The sequence below is a fragment of the Tenrec ecaudatus genome, chromosome 3, assembly GCF_050624435.1.
Source record: "Tenrec ecaudatus isolate mTenEca1 chromosome 3, mTenEca1.hap1, whole genome shotgun sequence".
NCBI lineage: Eukaryota > Metazoa > Chordata > Mammalia > Afrosoricida > Tenrecidae > Tenrec > Tenrec ecaudatus.
In genome coordinates this window covers 154,007,452-154,029,291 of record NC_134532.1, presented here as the reverse complement: position 1 = coordinate 154,029,291, position 21,840 = coordinate 154,007,452, and the positions used below count along the sequence as shown (strand labels likewise).

Genomic DNA, 21,840 nt, shown 5'->3' with positions numbered 1-21,840 from the left:
GCTGCTCCCAGGACAACGACAAGGCTTTCTTTGCCTACAGACAGCTCCAGTCTCGGAGACTCACAGGGCAGTTCTACACTGCGCTGTAGGGCCACTGCCAGTCGGCATCGACTCGATGACAGGGAGTCTTCCCTTGATTTGCTTGACTGACTCCCTCTTGATACACGAATAGGTTCCACATAAGTACACTTAAATCTGAAATTCCCATTCTTCCTAACATTATCCATAATTTGTTATGATCCACAGAGTGTAATGCCTTTGAAAAGCCAATAAAATATGGGTAAGAATTTTACTATTACGAAAGTCTCATAATACTTTGAGTATTGGATTATAGTCTATTTTGGTGGTACATTTGTTGCAATTATTGAAGCACTATTGACATACTGGTTCATTTTTAGTGGTCTCCGGTCCTAAGGTTTTTGACAAATGCACAATGTCGTACATCTACTGTCACAAGGTCATACAAAGTAGTTTCACGGCCTTTAAAAAAATACTATTAGGCAGTCAAACTATACTGTACTATATAATTACAAAATTATATAGAAATAAAATGTTAAATGTTCATCAGGAGAAAAATATAAAGTTGTATAATGCAATCATTAGGTAAATAAAGTAAATAAGCACTGACACACAGGTTATTCACTAATTGGTAAGTAATAAAAGTAAATTACAGAGAAATATACACCTTATTTTTTAACTATCACAGAACTCTATAGTTTGGCATTTGATTTATATGCTCATTGTTGTTGCTGCTGCTGTCAGTACTGACTTAAAAATACTTTCCGTATAACAGAACAAAAAGATGTGTGCATGTTAAAACAGGCCCATCTAGGAAGTCACTTGGGAAGTGGATAGAGGTAAAGACAGACGTCAGTTCTTTATTTGGGGCACTTTCTTAGATTATCCGAGTCATGGCTTCCTGAGATACAGGTGGTAGACATTGAGTAATGTGATGTCTGCAGCTAATAGCCGACCTAATGAAACGTTGGGAAATGAAAGAAACCAAATGTTCATACATCAGCTGCTGGCTTCTGATTGGCCTCGCCGTCACTCGTCTCCTACAACAGGGTTTAAATTCCTTCTGCAAACTATTGTAAAGCAACAGGTTATACTTCGCCCCTGTGCAAACTGGAGAAATCAACCGGATTTTGAACATTGCTTCACCTGCACATTTTATCGGTATACATAAAGGTAACTGTATTGACCATATTTCAAATAAAACCTTCATTATTTTTAGGTATTATCTCTTCAGAAGTAAAAAGCGGAGTAAAATGCTAACACATGTTGTTGTTTCAGGTAGAAATGCGCAGCATGAAGGCTATCATTCTGCTGTTTTGTCTTCTAGGATCAACTCAGTCGTTACCAGTAAGTACCTCATGTTGATGTCACACACCGGCCACCTTGGCAGTGTCTCTACCTGTAGATCTCCTCGTCCTGCTCTTTTCTGTTAATCCTTTTGTTTTCTGTTTTTCTTTTCAAGGTGGAAAAATGATAAGCACATTTGCATCACATATTCCAATGTATCCTCATTTTTTAAATGCACCCACTCTGTCTGATAGAATTTGAATTGTAAAATTGATATTTGGGAACAAAGAAATACCTCTGGTTGTATCTGCTCAAAGCCCTAGAGGGCAGTTGTTTTATGTCACAGGAAATTTCTAAGATTTTTTTTCTTGGTCACATATTATTTGTGACTAAAAGGGAAGCTACATTTTTGGAATTTTCTAATTATGCGCACAAAGGAGTTAGATTTTATAAACTCTAATTATGGGACCAAGTAATAGAATCCCAACAGGCTATTACGGAGCCCTGGAGATGAGGCGGGGGGAGCATTTGGCTGCTAACGAAACGTTGGCAGCTTGAGCCTACGAGCCGCTCCAGAGAAGAAAGATGTGCAGTTTTCCTCCCGTAAAGATCTCTGTCGATAGAAAGCCTTCGGAGGCAGTTCCACTCTAACCTTCCAGGTCCACGGCATCAACTGAACAGCAATGTGAAGAGCTTAAAAGAATCTTTTTAAATGGTGACAATGTTTGAGTTAAAACATTTCATCATGAAATATGTTCCCTTACAACAGGCTTTTGAGAAAGGCGTACTAGTGCTTAGACGTGCACTCCCCTTGCCTTTCACTGTCTTAGAGACATAGTGCTGGGCCTTGGGTCTCTACATGCGCTGCTCCTTGACTAGTGGAGAGGCTTAAATGTGGACCATTGAGGAGAGAAGTTAGAAAATGTTTTCTATGAAGTGGAAGAGCAAAATTACATCATCCTTTGTTGAGGTTCATACTTATTGACACGTCTATCGTCATTTATACAATTTCTATATGTCAGGTACTATGTTAACTGCTGAATATTCATTCATACAATGGTAAGCAAATAAAAATAAATCATGATTCCTCATGATGCCTAGGAGTATAGAAGTGAACTGATTGGTTCAACGCAGAGGTGACCAGGAAGCGCTGACAGTGCGAGGGTGGTTGTTGGGTACTATGAGTTGGCCCCACCTCACGTTGACTCTCTGTGCAGCCGAACGGCACTGCCCAGCCCTGCACCACCCTCACAACCATCGTTACAGGAGGTCCCATCGTTGCAGCCACTGTGTCCATCCATCTTGTCAAGGGTCTTCCTCTCTGTCACTGTCCCTCTTCTGTACCTTACCTGATGTCCTTTTCCAGCACTGATCTCTCCTGATAACATGATCAGCGTATGGAATATGAAGTGTTCACACCCAGGCTCCTCAGAATATTCTGGCTGTAATTCCACAGGGAGTGTAGCAAGTCAGAAATAACCAACCTCGCTTTCATTCCACTTCAAATATTCATTTGTCCACCTTGAAAAACTTGTTTCCAAAAATGGTGTCTCTCTAAACAAGAAACTGTAAAACTATTTCTGCTCTACAGAAATTGATTTTTCTGTAAAACAAAATTTTCACTTTACAAAATAAATTTAACAGAAAATCTTTTGAAATTGGTCACTCTAGTGTTTTTAATTAGTATTAAATTAATACTAAATAATTTATACTATTTTAATACTACTTAGTATTAAATTTAATCATTAGTATTAAATTTGTGGAAATTTAAGTTAAAAAAGCTTTAGAGAAGCATGGTTATTTTCAGATGGACTGAAGAATAAGGTGCACAATAATAAAGACTGCTCACAGGCAATCACGGAACAGCTGCTAGTTTGGTAGGAAGGCAAGGATAGGTGATATGAAACTAAAATGTCGATTAGCTGTAGGAACAATACTTATCCAATGAAAAATTATATCAGATAGGCAAGATTTTTGTATCATCTTATAATGAATTTATTGAATTATCAGAAACACATAAAATTTTTCTATTTGAAAATGTAAACACTACGTCAGCCTAAAGGTAGTTTACAGATTAGAATTTTAGAGACAGTGTCCAGAGGAGAATACTATGAGTTGAAACTATGGAAGATGATTCAAAGTCCTAGGCATTGAGTCCCTTAAGAAAACTAGGGTTTGTTCTTTCAGCAAATATTTTTTAAGTGCTTACTATATGAGATTTCTTCCCTGGTTAAGTTTCTGTTTGGGCCAGGAAGACAAGTGATAAGTATAATCATAAAGTAGTAGATTATATAATACATTAGAGAGCGGTAAGAATTATTTAAAAGAACAGAGTAGAATATGGTGGACCAGACTTACAAAGGGTTGGTACTGGTCATTGTTCAGGCAGTATCTTCAGAGCAGTAGTCACGGACAGCCTCAATAAAACAAGTAAGCAAAGATTAGCAAAAACTTGAATCAGGAGAGGAAATGCCCCACACAGGTTTCTAGGAACTGGTGAAAGGAAGGCCTGAGGCAGCCATGGGCCTGACCTGTCCCAGGGCTCAGTGGCTGCCCCCGAGGAAGAGGGAACAGGGTGAGCTGGAAGGTCTGAGTGGCACTGAGACCTTGCTCATAAAGGCCATTACAAGTGAAATAGAAAGGCGGTACAAGGATTGAGCATAGAAATGGCAAGATCAACCCTTGATTTTTCTTCCCAAAATTCCATTCTAAATCAATTCTGGGAGATGAAAAGATCTATTGAGAGTTTCAATAGAAACTCTTTACGTTTTTAAGGGCCCACCAAGTAGTGGTAAAGTCAGTCATTCCTTTGACAACTAAGGGGGAAACATCCACAGTCAAACTTGACAGCTCCAAAGGAAATCCAAGAAGAGCCAAGTCCGAGTCCAGTGTCTGACGCCAATAACATCCTGCCCCCTGAAGGAGTCACCATGAAAGGAAGACTTGAGTCAAACTGACCAAGATGCTTCCGGGCCTGATTGTAGAGTGTGTGCTGAGAGACCAAAAAAAACACGGAGAATTCTTTTCTAAAAGTCCAAGAGCCCTTGCAGGGATGCTCAAACTGACTCTGCTTCTCAGCACGTTACTTTGAACAAGTAACGTGGCTTCTCTGGGCCTCCATTTCAATACTATGAAAGGTGAAACTGCTGCTGAACAATCACTTTGTATTTATGCAACTGGTGATTTTAATCAGTTTACCAAACACTAGATCTGTTTCCTAGCCTTGACTTTAAAAATGCAAAGTTTCATGTAATTCACTATGTACATTAGTTTCATCACTGGCTATTCGAAATGTAAGTTTCACACTTTTCCTTTACCTTTCTCTATTTGTAACCTCCTATTATTATATAATGAATATAGTTCATTGAGCTTAGGAATTAGATCTCAATACCTTGCGGGGGGCGGGGGGAGGCTGACAAAGACTTGTTTGCCCCAAACAATGCTGTGATCTTTAGCATAGCAGGGCCGTGCCCCAGCCAAAAGGAGGGCTGGACCGCCGTGACAGGAACCGACAGGGAAAGCATTAGGCAAAAGAAAGAAGCTTCATGAAAAATGTTGCCATCATGGCGACTGACCTTCACGCATTGATACAGGCAGATATGCACAAAGCTAGTGAACTGACTGCATAGGTCATGCCCTCACCAAGGAGGGGGCAACTGCAGGGGGGCAAGGGGAGGGATGTAAAAGTCATCAGAAGTGCTATGTGTTTGGCCCTGCCCTATCCCTCTGCGCCGCCTGCACCTCCCCACCCCACTTCCTCTGTCATCTTTACACACCACGGTCCATCTCCTGCCATGCACAAATCCTCCCTTCCAAACAGGGAGATCAAACTGCTCCAAGATGCACAGAGCCTAAACCGAGACAATTGTGCATTTGGTAATGACTTGTTAGCTGCTGGGCATAACCGATTCAAAACCTCATGCAGTCCTGCCTTATCAATACTTGCTTCCACAGAAGCCGCTCAACCCTGCTCGGGGACTTCCTCCAGGAAAGCTTGCTCCGGAGCAGTCAACCCTCCTGAACCCACAGCAGCCAAATCAAGTAAGTGTCTTGTATCGTTGTTTGTTTGTATTTTGTCTTAAGTTTCATTGACTTACAGTTCACATATCATACAATTCAATGGCTTAAATATATGTAAAAGAGTCAAACAGGCATCACCATAATCAATTTTAGAACATTTTCTTCATTCTTGTGCTCACTGCTGTTAGCTCTCCATACCTCCAACCCTGCACCACCCCGTGCAACCTTCCCTGCCATCATCCGAAGAAACTCTCAATCCATTTACTGTTTCTATATTTTACTTCTCCCGGATTTCATTGAAAGAAATCATACAAAACCCACCTCCTGCCCACCCACCCACCTAAAAATAAAATAAAATAAAACAGAAAAACTTCACTCCAAAATAAGGAAGAAAATAATAAAAAGTAGAACACATTTTAAATAGGTCAAAAGGAGAACAAATGATAAGATTCAAAATCTAACCTAACCATATTTCCCTTAATCCACTTTCCAATGCACTCTGAGGCCAAGGCTCCTCGTATCCCTGGTCCATGGTCAGAGGGGATACACCAAAGGCTCAATCTAGGTGAGGATTCTGCACATTCATTTTGGACTTAGATTCTCTTCTATAACTTTGTGAAAACCAAGTGCTCAAGGCTTCTCTAATACAATTCTGTCTTCCAGTTTCAGATTTTATTACTTACAATCCTTGGACCACGCACGCTGGTGTGCCTCCTCCATGTGGATTTAGTTAAAAACCTCACTAATGGTAGATGGCTGCTTGTTTTAAGACAAGCTTTTAAGATCGCGGACACTATCTTTGTGATAGCCACGCACCATCTGATGTCTTGATCACCCTTTGAGAAAGTACCCGTATCTTCAGGAGTGTCTCTAAGAGAGTTAAGTACTACGCAGAGCTGCACCGTGAGAGCTAACAGTTCTTTGGTTGGGGCTTACAGTTACTGCAAGTTCAAAACCAATTCTTTTTATTTTTAAACATTTTATTAGGGGTTCATACAACTCTTAACACCATCCATACATAGACATACATCAATTGTATAAAGCACATCCATACATTCTTTGCCCTAATGATTTCAAAGCATTTGCTCTCCACTTAAGCCCTTTGCATCAGGTCCTCTTTTTTTGCCCACTCCCTCCCCGCTCCCCCCTCCCTCATGAGCCCTTGGTAATTTATAGATTATTATTTTGTCATATCTTGCCCTATCTGGCGTCTCCCTTCACCCCCTTCTCTGTTGTCTGTCCCAAGGGAGGAGGTCACATGTAGATGCTTGTAATCAGTTCCCCCTTTCCAAACCACTCACCCTCTACTCTCCCAGTATCGCCCCTCACCCCTGGTTCTGAAGGTATCATCCACCCTGGATTCCCTGTGCCTCCAGATCCTATATGCACCAGTGTACAATCTCTGCTCTATCCAGACTTGCAAGGTAGAATTCGGATCATGGCAGTTGGGGGTGGGGGGAAGCATCCAGGATCTGGGGGGAAACTGTATTCTTCCTCAGTGCTACATCGTACCCTGACTGACTCATCTCCTCCCCTAGACCCCTCTGTGAGGGGTCTCCAGTGGCTGACAAATGGGCTTTGGGTCTCCACTCTGCACTTCCCCCTTCATTCACTATGGTAAGATTTTTTTTTTTTATGATGCCTTATACCTGGTCCCTTTGGCACCTGTGATCGCACAGGCTGGTGTGCTTCTTCCATGCGGGCTTTGTTGCTACTGAGTAAGATGGCCGCTTGTTCACCTTCAAGCCTTTAAGTCCCCAGACACTATCTCTTTTGATAGCTGGGCACCATCAGCTTTCTTTGCCACATTTGCTTATGCACCCGTATCATGGAGGTGTGCAGCCAATGACCTGATTTTTTGTTCTTTGATGCCTGATAACTGATCCCTTCAGGACCACGTGATCACACAGGCTGGTGTGTTCTTCCATGTGAACTTTGTTGCTTCTGAGCTAGATGGCCGCTTGTTTATCTTCAAGCCTTTAAAACCCAGTCACTATCTCTTTTGATAGCCGGGCAACATCAGCTTTCTTCACCACATTTACTTGTTCACCCGCTTTGGCTTCAGCAGTTGTGTTGGGAGGGTGAACATCATAGAATGCCAATTTAATAGAAGAAAGTATTCATGCATTGAGGGAGTGCTTGAGTAGAGGCCCAAGGTCCTTCCGCCACCTTAATACTAAACCTATAAATATAGACACATAGATCTATTTCCCCATCCTCATATATATATTTGCATGTACATTCCTTTATCTAGACCTAGTTCTTTCCTCTATTTCCCTTGACTTTCCTCCTGCCCCACTATCTTGCTCCGTCCCCTCCTGGGTTACAGCTATACCTCTTCTTTACGTAACCTTACCCTTGATCATTCCCTACCAGGCCTGCCACTCCCCCCTCACCACCAATTTGGATCTTTAAGAAAAAGCATATAAATTACGTATGTAAAATTAGGTCCTAAAGTGAATGTTCTTTTAAAATCAGAAAATATAGAACATTTAGAACATTTTTAAGCTGATAAACCTAAAACTTGACATTTCCCACCACTTCCCAGGGCCTTGGATGGGAGCCATGCAGGTGAAAAGCCTGACGTTCATCTTTATTTACCTTCAGTATAAATCCACCTTTGATCTAAGTGCACACTGAGGGAATATGCACCCCTCTGACTAGGTGATGGGCACGACATCTCCTTATCTCGTGTCATTTCAATGCTCTGCAGGTCTTCCCTTCGTTGAGTTTCATACCATTGAACCAGATGCTCACCTTGGGGTCAGATCTGCAACTGGTAAGCCCTGGTTGATACTATTTTTTATTCACTGTCGGCTACAATACCTAATGTCTTTCATGTCTTGACTTCTCTAATGCTTCTTATCTCTTCTCCCTGAGCCCCTCTCCCAATATCTCTTCTTTACTTCCCTGTGCCTTCACATACCCACAGAAGTACCAGGACAGAGTCATCATCCCAACAACCAGAAGGCCTAGAAAGATCCTCAGTCTTCTCACAGTCTCTGCGTAGCTCAATCTGTTTGGAGGAAAGAATAATAAGTTCCTCTCTTTGCCAGAGTGAATTTTTTCCAGTTATAGAGTCTGGATTCCAAACTAGATGTTGTATTCTGCCCTTCATCTGGTTAAGCAGGAAGGGATTCAATTCTTTATAAGAAAGTCAGTGGACAAATTCCAGAAGTCGGTGCTGCTATATCCAAAGGGAAAGAGTGGAGATACAACCACCTGAGTGACTTTCAAGGAAAAGGATTAAATGCCAAAGGAAAATGATGTGGGAACGTCAGTCTGGATGTTATTGCTTTGTACCCTTTGTGTGTCAGCTCTTTATCCCATCCATCTGAAATAAAATATGTAAGCTTATCTTGTGTTTAATAAACACATTTCAGTCTTTTGAATGTTCAAATTCAGAAAAGCACAATGAAATCTTCTTTATCTCCTTATAGGTAAACACTGCCACAGGAATGGGGCCTGGCCCCCAGGCCCTCCCAGTGAACCTGGGCGGGGTGACTGTACAGCAGCAGCTGCAACCACAAGTAAGTACAACACCTGGACAGAAGGTTCGCAATTTCTCTCAGGTCAAAGTCTCAAAGGGTGAACATTTATTTAAAGTTGCTTTCAAATTTTACTCATGTAATTTGAAGAGGAGTGTTTTACCAGAAGTAGTAAAGTCTTTGGCAATTTGGTTCTTTTTTAAAAACTGTGAAAGCACACCAGAAAACAGAGAGCTCTACTCCATCACCTCTCTAGAATACAGTTTTAAAGAACAGTAGGCAAATGTGTAGAGTTGGGGAAATGAAAAAGTGAAGGATGTGACAGGGTGGGTGGAGGATGAAGAGGTATCAGTATTCCCCAGTTTGTTCCGCTTTCCATTGAAGACTTCCTGCGTGATCGTTCCAATGAGAAATTATTCATCTGATCACATTGATCTTCAGCAAATCGAAATCTTCTGTGCTTATCCCATATCTTCTCTCGAGTCCCCAAGAATTTTGCAGTGCTTTACGAGCTCCCATTGCCACATGCTTGTGCATCAGGGTCGTCCCCTTTCCCATAGCTGTTCGATGTGGACGCCGGGAAGACAGGACGAGACTACACTGCATGAAGAAGAGCTCAGCAGCAGGATTGGAGGGAGACCCGTTCAGGACCTGCCAAGGCAGAGCGCACATGCTCGGTGGCCAAGGGGAGAGTGGGGAGGACTTGAAGCACTTGCTGGTGAAGCTCAAGGATCGCTGCCTTCAATATGGATTACAACTTACTCTAAAAAAAAAAATCCTCACAACTGAGCCTATAGCATCATGATAAACAGAAAAAAAGATGAAAGCTGTCAAGGATTTCATCTTGTTGAATCCACAATCAACGGCCACGAGAGCAAGTCAAGAGATTCAATGAGCCAGTGTATTGGGTGAATCTGTTGCACAAACCTTTTTCAAAGATTGGAAAGCAAGCAGGTCACTTTGAGGACTAAAGTGTGCCTGGCTCAAACCACAGTATTTTCAATCACCTTGTATGAACGTGAATGTTAGACATTGAATAGGGAGGAAGAATTGATGTGTTTTAAATTGTGGTGCTGGAGAAGAATATTGAAAGTCCTAGGGACTACTGTGGTAATTACATAGCTGTTGTCAATTTGACAATTAAGAGAGAAGGGGTGGAGTTCAGCCTGTCAATCAGGTTGCAGCTTGATGATCTCATTTGGAGATGCTAAGGAAATTAATTGTTTTCTGGAGGTGAGATACATGCCCACTCCCTGCAAGATATCCCTGTGAGAAGACACATGGAGAGAGGTTGATGGAGCCAGAGCTCTGGAGCTGGAGGAGCCACATAGAGACGTTTTCCTGCGCTGAGATACTTACACCGCCACTGGATCCACAAGACTTTCTACCCACTGACCTGTGATCTTCCTGCATTTGGCGTCATTGCATGTGTTTTGTGAGTCTGAAGAAGACTTTATAGATTGGTACCAGACGTATGGGCTAATATCAGACTTATGGACTTGATCTGGACTGGACTTGGACATTTTCTTAATATTCAATTGCTCTTGAAGATAAAGTTCTTTCTTATACACACACGAGTCTCCCTGGATTTGTTTCTCTAGTCTACCCGGACTAACACAGCTACCAAGAGAACAAACAGTTCTGTGTTGGAAGAAATGCAACCAGAATGGGTTGGTTTTTTTAAGAAAGAATGATGACAATTATCCTGAACTGTGGACGTGTTGTCAGGAGAGACCAGTCCCTAGAGAAGAGCAGCATGCTTGGCCAAGTTGGGGGACAGCCAAAAGGATGGAAACTCTCGACAAGACAGACTGACACAGCATCTTCAACCATGAGCTCAAACTTACAATTGTGAAGATGGCACAGGATCGCGTGGTTTGACAGAGGGTCGCTGACAACAACGCAGATATGAAGCAACCCAACAACAGCAATACCCCTAGAAAAGCCATCAGGATTAAATGTGTAAAACACAAAAAACAGTGGAATAGTGCCCACCTTCTAACAAACCATCATAAGTATTAACTACCACTATTCCAAATAATTTCTCTAGCAACAACCAAGGTCAAAAGCTTAATCCTTATTATGCTGATGAGCAATTAAAGGACTTAAACACCTGTGGTTTCCACTCTACCTCCTTTTATTCCTTCCACCTCAACTCACAGGTAAAGAAGGAATTTCAGTTATGTTTATTCCCAACTCCCAAGTGGCCTTCCCCCCACCTTGCTTTCCCATTGCCAGCCCGGCAATTTATTGATTATGTTCTATATCGCAAGCACAGGATAGTTGCCTCAACTTGTCAGTAACCAAGTTAGTGACCAGGGCCTTATTAATTGAAGGTAAGATTCCTTCTTAAATGCATGGCAGCTATTGCCGTACCATTTGTCTTGGGAAATAACAAATTAACAATATATTTCACAAGACTAACAGATATGACATTGGTTAACACTTTTAAAATCCATTGTGAAGAGTTTCCTGACTTTGGGAACTTTCTAAAGAAGTAACAATAAATGTGTACAATTCTAACTTTCTTTGCCAAACTCAAGGCTCGCTACTGCAGTGCAAGAGAGCGCCAACGACACCAGCAGGCCATCGAAAGCTTTTTCATCTGTAAAGCCGCCCTCGGGGAGCTGTAATGACAATGTTCTCATTGCTACTACTCGGGATAACTTTGGAGCTCATTTCTGACCAAAATTAATTTTATTCATTCAGATTACTAACTTCCATCTTCTAAATGTGCAGCCTTAGACAAGTTTCTAAATCCCTCTGAACTTAATCTTCATTTTAAATACTGGATAACCAATAATGCCTTCCCAACTCTAAGAGTTTGTATCTATTATTCAAGATAACACAGAAGCAATAAAAATGTTACCTTTTGTCAGTAAATATTTACATTTTGAATATGTCAGAACTTAGGTTTGAATAGATTTTTACTGAATGTTTTCTCTTTTCCTTCAGATGTTACCAATTTTTGTAGCGCAGCTTGGAACCCAGGTGAGAGGAATTCTTTGTTGTTGTTGTTCAATATTTATTCTCTTTTATTTGCTCAAGATCATAAGCAGCTATTTTTACATTTAATTGACTTCATATCAATAAGTATTTTCTAAGGCTTTGGACACTGTGCTAATGCTTTTCAAATATCTAATGCCCTGAACATTATGAACATCATTTAATATCACTATTGAGCAGCAGTTCTCAACTTTCTTAATGCTGGGACCCTTTAATATAGTTCATGCTGTGGTGACCCCCCCCAACCATAAAATTATTTTCATTGCTATTTCATAACTGTAATTTAGCTATTGTTATGTATCAGGCGGCCTCTCTGAAAGGGTCATTCGACCCCCAAAGGGGTCACAACCCACAAGTTGAGAATCACTGCTATATAGTATTTATCATGCGAATAACATAAACTTTATCTAATTATTATGGGCAATGTTTTCTTTTTTAATTATTGGGGAGGGGCTCTTACAAATCTTATGACAATCCATCATTCAATTGTATTAAGCACATTTGTACATAATATTGTCATAAACATTCCTGAAACATTTTCTTTCTACTTAAGCCCTTGTTATGAGCTCTTCCCCCCCCCCATCTCTTGCCCCTCTCTCATAACCCCTTATTATTTTCATATCTCACATCGACCGCTGTCTCCCTTCCCCCATGTTTTCTATTGTTCTTCACCACGGAGAGGGGTGTATACCTAGTGTTGATCACTGCGATCGGTTCCTCCTTTCTCATTTCCCCTCCTCGTTTCCCCCTACCCTTCTGGTATCGCTATTCCCACTCCTGTTCCTGGATTCCGTGTGTCGTGAACCCCCATCTCTTTTCTGTACTTGTGTACATGCTCGGGTCTAGTCTGCATTGAGAAGCAGCACGGCGGTCGTGAGTATTGGGGGTGAAGAGTATTTTTAATATGAGACTGCTTAACATATGAAGGAAACAAGAAAACATTCAGTAAAAAATCTATTCAAGCATAAGTTCTGACATATTCAAAATCTAAACATTTACTGACAAAAGATAACATTTTATTGCCTCCGTGTTATTTTGAATAACAGATACAAACTCATAGAGTTGGGAAGGTGGTATTACTTATCCAATATTTAAAATGAAGTTTACACCCAGAGGGATTTAGAAACTTGTCCAAGGCTGCATAGTGTTTTAAAACTCTATGTCGTGAAATATTCATCTCACCTCAATTCGCCAGATATTTGAAAAGTTTCTGCTTTAATTTGCATTGTATGAATATTGTAATAACAAGAGCTAACACTTATTGAGCACCTACTATATGCTAAGTACATTTCTAATACTTTACTGTCTCATTTAATGTTAACAAAATTTTACAGCTGTTTTTAGTTTCAACTTGAAGATCATTTAGTAAACAATAGATGAATTGATACTTTAAACCAATATGTTCATAAAGAAACATGTTAATGTGTTTAATTCAATATCGCAGGGATTTGTTTTAAACATCATACATATTTTAACTGCTTTCCCTAAGAATGTTACATAGCACTCTCTCTCCTTTCCTATTTTTTTCCTTTCCTAGTTTTTAAAGAAAGGTAATTCTTCAAATCATTGATGAAATTACCGAGCTCCAATTTGACAACTTTCGCTTCTGAAAATCGGATCTGATATAAGATTCCTGTGAACTCTAATGCCAGATTAGAAACAAATCCCAACTAATAAGTTAAAATACCACAGACGTTTGTGCACAAATAATTCATCAAAATTACATGTTTAGTACTGGGAAATATAAATTTACAGGGAACCGTTTATTTAACTGTGCAACATAAACTGCACCGTGTGGACACTCAAAATTCCATTTATTAAAATTTGACAGTAACATGGTGAAGTGATTTTTGTATAACTTTTGTATCAGCTTAAAAGACAAGGCATGAAATGGTGTCAATCGCATTCTATTATATAAAAAATAAGAAAATGCATCGCACTGTGCATGAAGGGAGTATGGTCTTTATTTTTGTCTTTCCTTGCTCTCTTCATTCTTTGTTTCCTCTAATATGAATATATGACTTAATAATCATACACTGTCATTTAAAAAAGCAAATCACCTCACACCAGTCAAACAATAAATGCTGGCACTCCAACATCATATGGTGACTTGAATTTTAAAATACACGTCTTAAATCGGGTTTAAAGTATTGTGTAAAGTAAAATATATATATATATATCTGCTTCTTTATAAATAATAAAATAGTTTGTTTTACTTGCTTGATTCATATCTTACCTATAACCAAATGTCTCTAATAACTTGTGTTTCTCATTTTGCTTCTAGGGTGCTATCCTAAGCTCAGAAGAATTGGTAAAAAAAAAATTACTAAGATTTAAATTATTTTCCTCTATCCTTAAATCTGTTTCCAGCCCTTAGAGAGTCTTTCATGACCACAAATCTTGCTTTCGGTGCACCTTACAGTAGACCGACCCTCTTTGCAGGTCCTGGCATTCGAGAGTCCTTCTCTCCCTGGGCAGTGCATCATCCTTCCTTGGATACTCTTCCATTCATGTTTTAATTCATCATAGATTTCTATCCAGAAAGCCAATTCATATAAGTTTTGAACTTTACAGAGATTGAAATTCAAATTTAAAATTGTTGAAGCATATGCAGGTATCGAATAATATAAATACCAATACTTCTTACAAAAAACATTCATTCTCTGGAGCTGGATTCTTCATTTTAATGGAAAAATATATTCTCTTTATTGCATCTGCAAGAAATTAATCAACCCTTTTCCTACACACAAATTAAGGCTAAAGCAAAATACCAACACTTTGCTCTTCTATACCTTCCCCCATTTTCAAGGGAAACGACTGGAATTAGCACAATCTGTAAATATGACGATGGAGCTAAAGTATGGAAGAAATGACTAGGGGCATAGCTGCTTATAGAAGCTTATACATCTTTCATGAACGACAATCGAGCAACAGAGTGCCTGTCTTGCCAACACTGGTAGTCGAACACCCACATGTGGCCGGGTGTCTAGTGAGCGCCTCAGCAAGACTTCTGCACGCATTGCTTTTAGGTCTCACTAAACTCTAGAGATGCTTAACTCAGCTTGACAGATAAACTGTGGCTCAGAGATCATAAACAATTTAGTTCCTAATGCAAAAAGATGTCTATTGATATACAAGACCATTTTCCATCTACTCTCCCAGTGATTTCCAACCTTTTTGTACTACAGACTACAGTAACAATTACATTTCCATGTAATTGAACATGCACGAAGTTTAAGAAATGGTATTTCTGCAAAGTTTAAGAAACAGTAATGCTGAAATGAACTCTCATGACGTATAGGACATTTTGTGTGTGTGTGTGTGTGTGTGTGTGTGTGTGTGTGTTTAATGGTGGTCATCAAGCACCTCGTTTATTTGAAAACTGTAGTCACATCACTGATTTGAAAAATTCTGCATTCTAGTTCTGCTTCTTGACCAACAGAAGCCTAATTCTGGTTTCAGTACCTCTTAAATCTAAGATAGTGCTTCTCAAAATTTGGCTGAACCACCAAATATCAGCCTCTTTTGGTAAACTTGTTAAAAATGAAAATCATAAGTCTGGCCCAGACCTCACTCAGATGCTCTGATAAGGGAGCCCAGGGATCTGCCTCTTAACAAATTCCTCAAATGGTTCTCATGAAACCTCAAGTGTAAGGGTCACCTTCTAGGAAACTGACCTGATCTTAATTCTGAGCTCTCAACATTTCTTTACTGTATGAAAAGAGTGTCAGTCGTGCTAATTAGTTCCTGCCGATACTCACTCAGCCACAAATATCAAATTATTGCATCTTAGAAGGAACTTTCCAAGGTAATTTTTTCCAGAAAGAAAAAACTAGAGTAGACAGCAATAGCATTCATAACCTGTAGCCAAATCATTGGTAGGCAATAAAGAGCATTTCCCTAACTAAGCCCAGGAAAACCAGGTGGTCAAATTGCCGAAAGAAACTATTTCTGACTCAATATCTCAATGTTCTTGAAAATACATTTTTTTAAAACTTGAAAGAATACAGGTTGTGAGGAGGAGGGGTGCTTGATATGCTTGAATTTGTTTTCCCTTTATTGCTTTTTATTAAGCTCATTTTTATAGACAAGAGAAAGGCTATGGGATAATAAAGCTCCCCGCCAGTATTGTCTTAGTTGTACCTGCAGAAACACGCGGGGATGTCAAAGCTTGCATGACTCTCTGTCTTCTGACTGCCATGATCCTCGCTTCCCTTCCCTAAAGATGGGAAGGAATTCCAGTAATGAAACCAGCATCAGGCTTGTCTCAGCCAAGCCAGGCATCTCTTCTGAAGAATGCCAAACCCCCATTCTTTTCTCTAACTGCTCCTCCTACCCAAACAGGAGGCCCTCCCTGAAGAAAAGGTGGATTTATCAGCCTTAAATGTGCCCCTTTTGACCTTGTTTTCTGTTCTACTCTCTCATTCTAGCCAGTGGCCCCACAAGTCTTCACGGGCCTCCTCATCCACCCCTGGTTTCCTGGAACCTTCCTGCCCACCAGCCAGGCAGGGTCTACTCCGGAGGGCCAGGATGGGACCCTTCCTGCAGGTCAAGCAGCAGCAAATCCTGCCATCCAGGGCACGCCAGAAGGTCACCTCCCAACTCCCAGTGGCACAGACTACCTATCTGGAGTGACAGCCCCTGCTGGCCTGCAGAGGGACACGCACACCACTGAGGAAACTACCACAGAGCCACCCGACGGTAAGTGCTCCACGCTGGCAAGGAAAGCCTCTCAGAGATGAGGAAAGCGGTTTGTCTTGTCCTATGAAGTAGATCCAATGAAAATGAGGAAGCCCTTCTGCCCGTTCACACCTGATTCCAGCAATCAAAGTTACCGCTTGAATTGAGTCCTAAGCTTGAGGATGTGCCACCCACTCTATTAAGTTAACCTTTCGACCAGGTGTGTGTTTCCTGGCACCGTCAACTTTCCACTGAAGGTCAGAGCAGGAAGCACCTGGGAACAGCCTGCTCTCTCCTCAGTCCCTGCCCCCTAGACATCGGCTCATAGCAGATGCCGCGAATTAACGATGATAGTCTTTTTTACTCGCTGATCCTGGAGGAACCTCAAAATCTTCTTAACGTAGTGCTACCAGCAGACCCGAGTAATTGAGTGGATGAGTGCGGTGGAAACTCTAGAACTTTCTGTTACTATCCTCACACCTAATGAAATATTGGAAAGAAGAAGTGCTTCTACCACCAACAAACTGTGCAGACAGATGTCCGAACAAGGACCTTGGGAAATTCCAAAAGAATGGTGTGATATTGCTCCTGCGTAAAGTTATTTTAATCCCAAGTCAAAATATATATAAAACAAGTCTGTAAGAGCCAAAAGATGGCCTTGACTACATTCCACTTGCATTTAGAGACGATCTTGTTGCTTGCTGCAAGGGCTCCAAGAAGCCTGACACTGTCTGTTTTTAAAAAATCATTTTATTAGGGGCTTATACAACTCTTATCACAACTCATACAGACATACATTAATTGTGTAAAGCACATTTGTACATTCATTGCCCTCATCATTCTCAAAACATTAGCTCTGAACTTAAGCCCCTGGCATCAGCTCCTCATGTTTCCCCCCCTCCCTGCTCCTCCCTCCCTCGTGAACCCTTCATAATTTATAAATTATTATTTTGTCATATCTTGCCCTGTCCGACGTCTCCCTTAACCTACTTTTCTGTTGACCGTCCCCCAGGGAGGAGGTTATATGTAGATCCTTGTAATCGGTTCCCCCTTTCCAACCCACCGTCCCTCCACCCTCCCAGTAACGCCACTGACACCCCTGGTCCTGAAGGGATCATCCGTCCTGGATTCCCTATGTTTCTGGTTCCTATCTGTACCAGTGTCCATCCTCTGGTCTAGCCAGATTTTCAAGGTAGAATTGGGACTATGATAGTGGATATGGGGGGAGCATTTAGGAACTAGAGGAAAGTTGTGTGTTTCATCATTGCTGTATTGCACCCTGACTGGCTCTTCTCCACCGCCCCCCCACTCCACCCCCTACTCCGTGGCCATTCCTTAAGGGGAAGGCCTGACACTGTATTAGCACACGCAAAACAATAATAACTCAATGAATGTAAATTTTAAGTATGCATTGATTTGTATTTAAAAGTTACTTTTTTTTCCCCAGGAACTCAGTGAGCTGTTATGTTTTCCAATAAACCTCGATTAAGATGTGGTGACATGTATTGGAATAGAAAAGCATTGAAGAAAACAGAAGAAATTAATATTTATTTTACCTTAAATCTCCTTGAAATTTAAAAATATATTCCACCTAGGTGATACAGACTTCTGGAAAAAATAACTAAATGCAAAAAATTGTCTTAGAAATACAATACACCACATCTGACCAAATATATTTTAAAAAAACCTTTTTGAAAACTCACTCTTCTCTGCAGATAAAATAAAATTTGATGCTTTCAGAAACTACACTATGTCAGGATATTGAAGTGATAAGCCATACATGGGACAATCTGTGGAAATAGGGGGGCTAATGGTCAAGGAAGGGAGACTCAGCCAAGTTCTGATTTCCCCACAACCACCCATGACCCATGGTCTCCCGTCGGAGCCACGGATTTAATATTCAACCAGCAAAGTATTTTTATCGTCTAAAACATACAGTAACAGCAAAGAATTACAAAATCCTGCTACCTGTCTCAAGGCATTTATGTGCAGAGCCAGTAATTAGGCTCTTTGGTGTTTGAAATTGGTACGTTTGAGAGTGAAAACTACCACCAACAAAGGAATCACAAAAAGAAACCGAGACAATTCTCTTTCTTCACACAAGAAAGGTAAGCTGGAATCGTTCCTGGTTTCAACTTACAACCTGTCCCCCTGAATTTCATTCACCGTGGGGCAGGTCACAAGGAACCAGAGCCCAAAAAGAATGTATGAACAGCATATTAGCATTTCTCACGATAGTCCACTCAGCCTCAGAAGAGGGGAACAATACCCAAACCCACGAAATATATACCATGTCAGGTTTTCAGGTGATGGAAATTTTACTTTTGGAAGAAGCCAGGGTGTTTCATTTGTAGAATCTGATTGGCACATTTATAAACTGACACGATTTTCAAGGCCAAATGAAAGGAAATTAGCATTCAACTTTCCAGAAATATTTTATCAGTCAAAAGTGTTATGACATACTAAGTAAAGTTGCTATCAAAACATTTCTTAGATAATACTCTCTCAAAAATAGGACATTCTTTCTGAACCTGATTTTTCTTGTCTATATAATAGACCAACAATCTCTGTTCTAAATACCCCGTCAGTTTATGGTGATTAACTAGGAAATACATGAAATAAATGAAAGCGTTTTTCAAGCTCCAAAACCCTATAGAATTTTATTTTGTTAATTATCAATATCCTTCAAACAAATTGGCACCATCTGTCCTTCTAGATACAAATCTTTCTTCCTGGTCTCGCATATCTATACCCACAATAGCACCAGCATATTGCATCTTAGAGATTTATATATTTGATTTCCACTGAGATCTGCTGTCTCCCAATTAGGAAATACTGCTCCTGAGAAGATCTCAAGACTTTCCGTGCGGTCCAGCACACAGGTTGCTTTAAGGGCACAACTTGCAGATTCTCAGCTCTTATATCTGAACTTTATGACTTAAGCTTGCTTTCTGAAAATGAAGAGGAGTTTAATTTAAGCACTTGCTGATGAAGCTCAAAGAATAAGTCCTTCCATGTGTGTAACATATCAGTATAGGGGAACAGATTGTCCGTAGAGCTTGGAAAAATCCTCACAACTAGGCCAATAAGCAACATTACAACCAAGGGAGGAACGAGTGACACAGTGCAGGGTTTCATTTTACTTAGCTCCACAATGCCCTAGAAGCAACAGTCAAAAAATCAAATGATGCACTGCATTTGCTGGCATTTTGCTGGATAAAACCTCGTTAACGCTAAAAAGCACAGATGTCACTTGAGGACTGAAATGTGTGGGACCCAAGTGAAGATATTTTCAAACCCCTCATATACATATAAAAGGGGGGATAATGAATAAATAAGACCAAAGAAGAATCATTGCCTTTAATTATGGTGTTGATAGAGTATCCCGACCCACCATGTACTGTGAGAAAGATAAACAAATATGTATTGGAAGAAGTACAGCCAGTTTGCTACTCAGGAGGGAGACTGGCAAGGCTCCATCTCACAAGGTGACAGGAAGAGCCGGTCTCTAGAGGGAAATATCGTGCTTGGCAAAGTAGAGGCCCCGAATAAAAAGAGAAAGGCTCTCAATCAAATGGGCTAACACAGTGGCTGCAATAACAGGCTCAAGCATAGCAACAATCGTGAAGACGTCACAGCACAGACACAGAGCCTTGCCCGGATTCAAAGCTACACCCAACAACAACACAACAAAGACAGAGTTGCCCCACAACCCGTTCTCCTTCCCAATTTCCTCCTTCTCAGTCACTCAGTGCCCACATGACGAGAAAGACATCTCTTCTGCTCCGTTATTCTTTCCAGTGTGGAAATTCTCCATCAGACACAAACTTCAGGACAAAATACCAACTGCAAACCTGAAATATGGGTGACTTTGTCGGGAATGCCAATGGCTTTCTGTAATGCAGGTAGTTTCTAAAGGACCTCATGGAGTGGACATGTGATTGATCATTAAAAATAACCTTTTTTCTTTTCTTTTATTTTTTTTCCAATAGTTTTATTGGCAGATAGTTTACATAGCATACAATTAAAAATACATTTTGATGATAGAACAACTTTGTTTTCAACATAGACTTAGCAAGATTTAAAACATGCGGGCAAGTCAAAGTATTGCTATGAAATCATCGAACCCTTTATTAAAAGAAATATCAACGTGTGCAACTCCTGGCCAGGCAAGAGCAGTCCCTGGAGAAGGATGCCATGCAGGGTAAATAGAGGGCACTCCCCGACCAGGTGGAGTGACCCGGGGCCACAACAATGGCCTCAAGCATAAGAACAATGGTGAGAGGGTGCCGGACCAGGCAGTGCTTTGTTCTGTGGCCCATTGGAGCACTATGAGTCAGAACCCACTCGAAGGCACCAAACAGCAATTACTTTAGGGTTTTTGTTTGTTTAGGTTATTATTAATTGGGAGTTAATACACTTATCATATCATTCCATAGTTCGATCACGTCAAGCAGAAGTGTACAATTGCTACCACAGTTTCCAAACATTCTTTTTCTTCCACGACTCCTTAACATTATCTCCCTTTTACCACACCACCACCACCACTGTATAGACACCGCCTCCTCCCCTGCACCCCAAAATCCTTACTCTTCTTGGTGCCCCTATATGTTCACCAATCCTGGGTTTCATGCACCAACCACACATAACACAACTTCGTGAGGGTGACCTCCAATAGCATGACACCTCTGAGATACACCCTAACATGAACAAGCCAAAACAAAAATACACAAACTGTTGGAAACCAGATCAGGTACAGCATGCACCAGAGGAGGGATTAACTGACAAAATTTTAATTGTTCAAGTCAGAGTTGAGCCTTTGATCTTCTATGCTCATCTCTCCAATGCACTCTGTCTAGTGACCACCTTCCTCCCATCCTTCAATTATGGACAGAGGGAATTCTTATTCCCTGTGCAGCTCCCACAAGTGAATCTCGGGCTCCCACTGTCACGCACAGCCTTCTGCAAACCCGATTCTCACAATTTAGACACTGATACTAGTCCCTCCTTCGACTTTGGAGTCTATGATTTTCAATCCTTTGGAGGAATCGTTTTTTCCATACTGTCCATGTAAGTCTGCTTGCTTTTCATTAGCATTATAGCCATAACTGATCCAAATTGCACAACGTCCCTGGACATGATTTGACCGTAGGGCAATCTGTGGAATAGTCAATATTCTTTGCCGAAACCACAACCCAAATATTCTGTTCACTTTTAATCTTCCTTTTTCATTGTCCAACTTTCACATGCACACGAGGCAAACCAGCAAAGTGACATCATTGTTTTAACCTTAAAGAACTCTGTTAATTTTCCCAATGGAATTTTCTATTTGATTTAACTG

The 21,840-nt window shown here is 40.7% G+C and overlaps 1 protein-coding gene across 1 annotated transcript; it reads left to right on the top strand.

The window, feature by feature from the left end:
• The first annotated feature begins 1,311 nt into the window (after positions 1-1,311).
• On the top strand, positions 1,312-20,368 carry AMTN (amelotin). The gene is made up of 8 exons (XM_075543563.1): positions 1,312-1,365; positions 5,263-5,346; positions 8,039-8,104; positions 8,766-8,855; positions 11,769-11,804; positions 14,104-14,130; positions 16,250-16,520; positions 20,301-20,368. Exons 1-8 carry the CDS (start codon positions 1,312-1,314, stop codon positions 20,366-20,368), a joined length of 696 nt encoding a protein of 231 aa, XP_075399678.1.
• Positions 20,369-21,840: the final 1,472 nt, after the last annotated feature.

Bases quoted from the DNA above. Each gene is read 5' to 3' on its own strand.
- AMTN (XM_075543563.1), top strand. From the start codon at position 1,312: ATGAAGGCTATCATTCTGCTGTTTTGTCTTCTAGGATCAACTCAGTCG. The intron at 5,347-8,038 runs GTAAGTGTCTTG...AATGCTCTGCAG, and splicing joins ACCCACAGCAGCCAAATCAA to GTCTTCCCTTCGTTGAGTTT. The intron at 14,131-16,249 runs GTAAAAAAAAAA...CTCTCATTCTAG, and splicing joins TCCTAAGCTCAGAAGAATTG to CCAGTGGCCCCACAAGTCTT.